We start from the raw sequence: 3,861 nt of genomic DNA on the forward strand, positions 1-3,861 counted from the left end.
GGCAGGCAGTGGTGATGAAGGGACTGGCCAGGCTGGTTGTGGCAGTCACAAAGTGGTCCAGAACACCCCCCTCCTGAGGAGACAGGACAAAGGGGAGGCTCAAGGTAGCCCGCAGCCGCTCTAGGAGTGAAGGGGCAACCTGGGCCTGGGCCTGGGCCTGAGCCACGAGCCCAGACAAGGCCGGCCACTCGGGCTGGTAGTGCTGGCTAAGCTGCTCCACTTGGGGCCTTCTCAGCAGCTGCCGAATCCTCCACACAGTGTCAAAACTGTCGGTGAGCACTGCCCATTCCAGGGCCGTCTTGCCCCGAACAGGGTCCACTGCTGTCAGGTCAGCACCTGGGAAGGGGCACAGGGGGTGACAAGGGGCAGGATAGGGGTTGGTAATTTGCGGAAGGGCAGATTCTTTAGGAGCAAGACTGATGTGGGTTACATTCAAAGCCATAGAGTCCCATCCCATTGAAGGTGGAATCAGGGAGGCCTGTGTTGCAACCTCCTGTTTAAGAGAGATTAAGACACTTAGGTCCAGAGAGGGGAAAAGACTTCAGAGAGACCTACTGTGGGGCTCCACCTGGGGAAGAATAGGGATCTCCTTAGTCCAAGGAGCTGGGCAGAGCAGCAGTACAGGCTGCCCAGGACAGGCAGGGGCCTCAGTGGCACCCTCTGGGGCAGGTGGGTGGGGATGGTCAGCTGGTTCCCTCTCCTGGTTCTTCTCTTCTCACCATCTCCCTCTCCTATCTTGGGGTTGTGGGGGAGCAGTCAATCTGAGGCGAAGCAAAGGGTGTAGACCACCCCCCTTTTTCCTATACTCCTTTTCCATTCCAAACCCATTGAGGTGGGTGGGGAAGGGAAAAGTGGAGGCAGGGGTCCCCCAGAGTGACCAGCAGAGGGCAGCCCCACTGTGGGGGAAGAAGGGCCCCCAAACAACTCCATGGACAATGTGGACTTCACCACATCTTCCCCTGAACGACCCCACAGAGCCACAGGCCTCGACGACTCTTGCCTGGGTCCCCTGGAAGCCTGGCTTGTCAGAGTTGGAGGTCATCCCAGGGAAAGCTAACACCCTCACAATACTGATGAGGCCCAGAGAGAGGGAAGCCGCTCAGCTAGGAACAGGGGCTGGTTCCAGATGCTAGCCTTTTCTCGTGTTAAGTTTTCCAGCTGGGCTAGTTTCCCCTCCCACACTTTCCTTCCTGGGACCTCCGCACACAATGTCTGAGCTATCAATAGCAGGACTGGGTTGATTGTACGAAGCCCAAAGCATGCTCTCCACCTCTAGGAAGATGAACTAGATTGATCCTCCATCTCCACCTCTCTCCTCTCTGCAAAGAATCACAGCTGACTTAGTGTCTGGTGGGCAGGCTTGGAGGAGGGACTGGAGGCCACACACCCCAGTCCAGGTCCCACACACCTGCCATGAGGAGGGTGGCCACGCACTCACAGCGGTTCCGCATGGCAGCCTTCATTAACGCCGTGAGCCCCCGCTGGTCCCGGCGTTCCAGGTCCAGGCCGGCGTAGTAGTTGAGCAGGAGACTCACCAGAGGCACGTGGCCTGCAGGGCAGCAAGGGTAAGCTTGGTCCCCAGGAAAGGGGGTGATGAAGCTGCCAACCCACCCTCCACCCAGCACGAGAGAGCCTGGTGGAGAACACCATGCAACAAGGGTGGGACTGAGGCCCTGTCTGCATAAAAGGGGGGCTGTCGAAAGTGGGGTACAGCAGCCTCACACCTGCTTGGGCAGCCAACATGAGGGCCGTGTCTCCTCCTTTGTCCTGCTGGTTCACATCAAGGAAAGGACATTGACTGAGCAGGGCCACAACACTCTGGAAGCCGTGGTAGCATGCGACCATGAGGCCTGTCTGAGGGAGGGGCAGCTCAGATCCCCTGCTTTCCCCTGGGACTCCTCAGGGCCCCTTGTGCCCTCTAAACCCACATCTGTCCCAGAGTCTGCCCCAACCCCTGTGAAGACCCACCCTCAACCATTCCATTCCTCCTAATGGAATGCGGGGCATATTGCCCCGAACCCCTCTCAGGGAGCCAGGCCAGGATGGTGTGGTGGGGATGCAGAGATGCCCCCAGCTGTCCTGAAAAGCCAGGACATCTCACCCTCCCATTGTTGTCCACCTGGGTGGCCTCCTCTGGGGAGACCCCGCCATCCAGTATGGCTTGGAGTTGAGCGGGATCATTGTGGACACAGGCCCAATACAGGGCCCCCAGCCTGCAGCCTGGGGTGGGCGTCTCCTTGCCCGGGCAGGGCAGTGCCTCAGACATGTCCAGCCCTCTCCTGCGCAATGCCAGCTCTTTCTCTTCCAGGCGGGGGACAAGAAGGTGGGTCCCTCCTCTCATGCAGCTGGCATCTAAAACACAGAATGGAGAGGAGTAGTGAGTGTCTCCCTGGATCCTAGGGAGGGGACTCAGCAGCTGTGAAGTGCATGGCCCTCTCCCAGGGAAAACATTCTCCCCAGCAGGGATCTCACCCCATCCACCCTGAAAAAGGACAAGCGCTGGGCCAGGAGCCCTAAGCAGGCAGGGTTCACTCTAGGTCAGCACCCCAGTGAGACTCACCGAGAGAGGATCGTCGTTTTTCCTTACTTGGGATTCGGAGGATGAGACAGTCAACGCAGGGCACAGCCCAGGCTCCGCGGAGCACTATCACCGGGTCTCCGAATGCCCCGAGGTGGACTATCCCTCCCCAGGAAGCAACGCAGGTAACAGATGGCTGGACTTTCAGAAAGAGCTGCTGCAAACACCTCCTGGCTGAGCCGGATCAAGCAGTGGTAGGAAGGGATTAGGGGACCCGGTGGGGCGGGTGGTCACATCTCAGGAGCTGACCCAGACCAGCCCCAAGATCCTCCGGGTGGGCGAGGCCTGAGCCAGGCAGGTCCTCCCTGCCGGGGCGGGCTCACAAAGACGACTCCTCCTGACCGACACACCCACCCTCAGCCTTGGGGACGTCGGCGGAGATGTAACCTCATGGGGTCTTGGCCCAGCTCTTTAGGCCCAGCCTAAAGCCCCTCCTCATTGGGTGAAGTGTGACTTGCTGAAGGGGTGGTTGTGGGAGACGGTGTGACGTGAATGCAGGTATCTCATTAAATAGGGTTGGTACTCTCAGAATGACCCTGGGGTGGGGTCTCCAGGGGTCACCTGAACTTATTTTTTGAGTTTCTGGGAAAATAAAAACATAATTGTCACATTATGAGTATAGAACTGGGCCCAGTGGCCCACGCTTGTTATCCCAGCAACTAGGAGGCTGAGGTGGGAGGATTGCTTGAGCCCGGGAGGTCGAGGCTGCAATGAACCGAGGTCGCGCCACTGCACTCTAGTCTGGGCAACAGAGCAAGACCCCCTTTAAAAAAAAATTGTGGCCAGGCGGGGTGGCTCACGCCTGTAGTCCCAGCACTTTGAGATTACAAGACAGGTGGATCACCTGAGGTCAGGAGTTCAAGACCAGCCTGGCTAACATGGCAAAACTCTGTCTCTACTAAAAATACAAAAATTAGCTAGGTGTGGTGGCAGGTGCTTGTAATCCCAGCTACTCCTGCTAAGGCAGGAGAATCGCTTGAACCCGGGAGGCAGAGGTTGCAGTGAGCCGAGATTGCATCATTGCACTCCAGCCTGGGCAACAAGAGCGAAACTCCTTCTCAAAAAACAAAACAAACAAACAAAATTGTGAGTACAGACATTACGTGTCTAGTGCAGGTGGGCAGTCAGGGCACAAAGTGCGGCAGGCAGTAGTGAGGGAGGGATTGGCCAGAAATTATGACGTATTAAACTTAATAGTTTCAGTGTGATAAACTAAATATGAAATATTTAAATTAAATGATTTGTTAATACAATGATAAACTGCTATCAAAATATTCTTTTTT

The 3,861-nt window shown here is 56.7% G+C and overlaps 1 protein-coding gene across 5 annotated transcripts in view; it reads right to left on the reverse strand.

Moving 5' to 3' along the window:
- ANKRD33 (ankyrin repeat domain 33) overlaps window positions 1-2,960 on the reverse strand; it is a 3,753-nt gene extending 793 nt beyond the window's left edge. The window contains exons 1-6 of one of the 5 annotated variants that reach the window (XM_017861453.1): window positions 2,588-2,911; window positions 2,102-2,352; window positions 1,725-1,850; window positions 1,409-1,549; window positions 431-493; window positions 1-336 (exon numbers count right to left, since the gene is read on the reverse strand). The exon at window positions 1-336 is cut by the window's left edge and continues 793 nt beyond it. In XM_017861453.1, coding sequence (XP_017716942.1) covers window positions 1-336; window positions 431-493; window positions 1,409-1,549; window positions 1,725-1,845 — 661 coding nt within the window. In that variant the 5' untranslated portion in view covers window positions 1,846-1,850; window positions 2,102-2,352; window positions 2,588-2,911. Of the gene's footprint in view, window positions 337-430; window positions 494-1,408; window positions 1,550-1,724; window positions 1,855-2,101; window positions 2,353-2,587 lie in introns of all 5 variants that reach the window. The other 4 variants (XM_017861450.1, XM_017861452.1, XM_017861454.1 and 1 more) reach the window with 4 other exon arrangements.
- Between the last annotated feature and the right edge of the window lie 901 nt (window positions 2,961-3,861).

Source organism: Rhinopithecus bieti, unplaced genomic scaffold (genome assembly GCF_001698545.2).
Source record: "Rhinopithecus bieti isolate Rb0 unplaced genomic scaffold, ASM169854v2 scaffold_56806, whole genome shotgun sequence".
Taxonomy (NCBI): domain Eukaryota; kingdom Metazoa; phylum Chordata; class Mammalia; order Primates; family Cercopithecidae; genus Rhinopithecus; species Rhinopithecus bieti.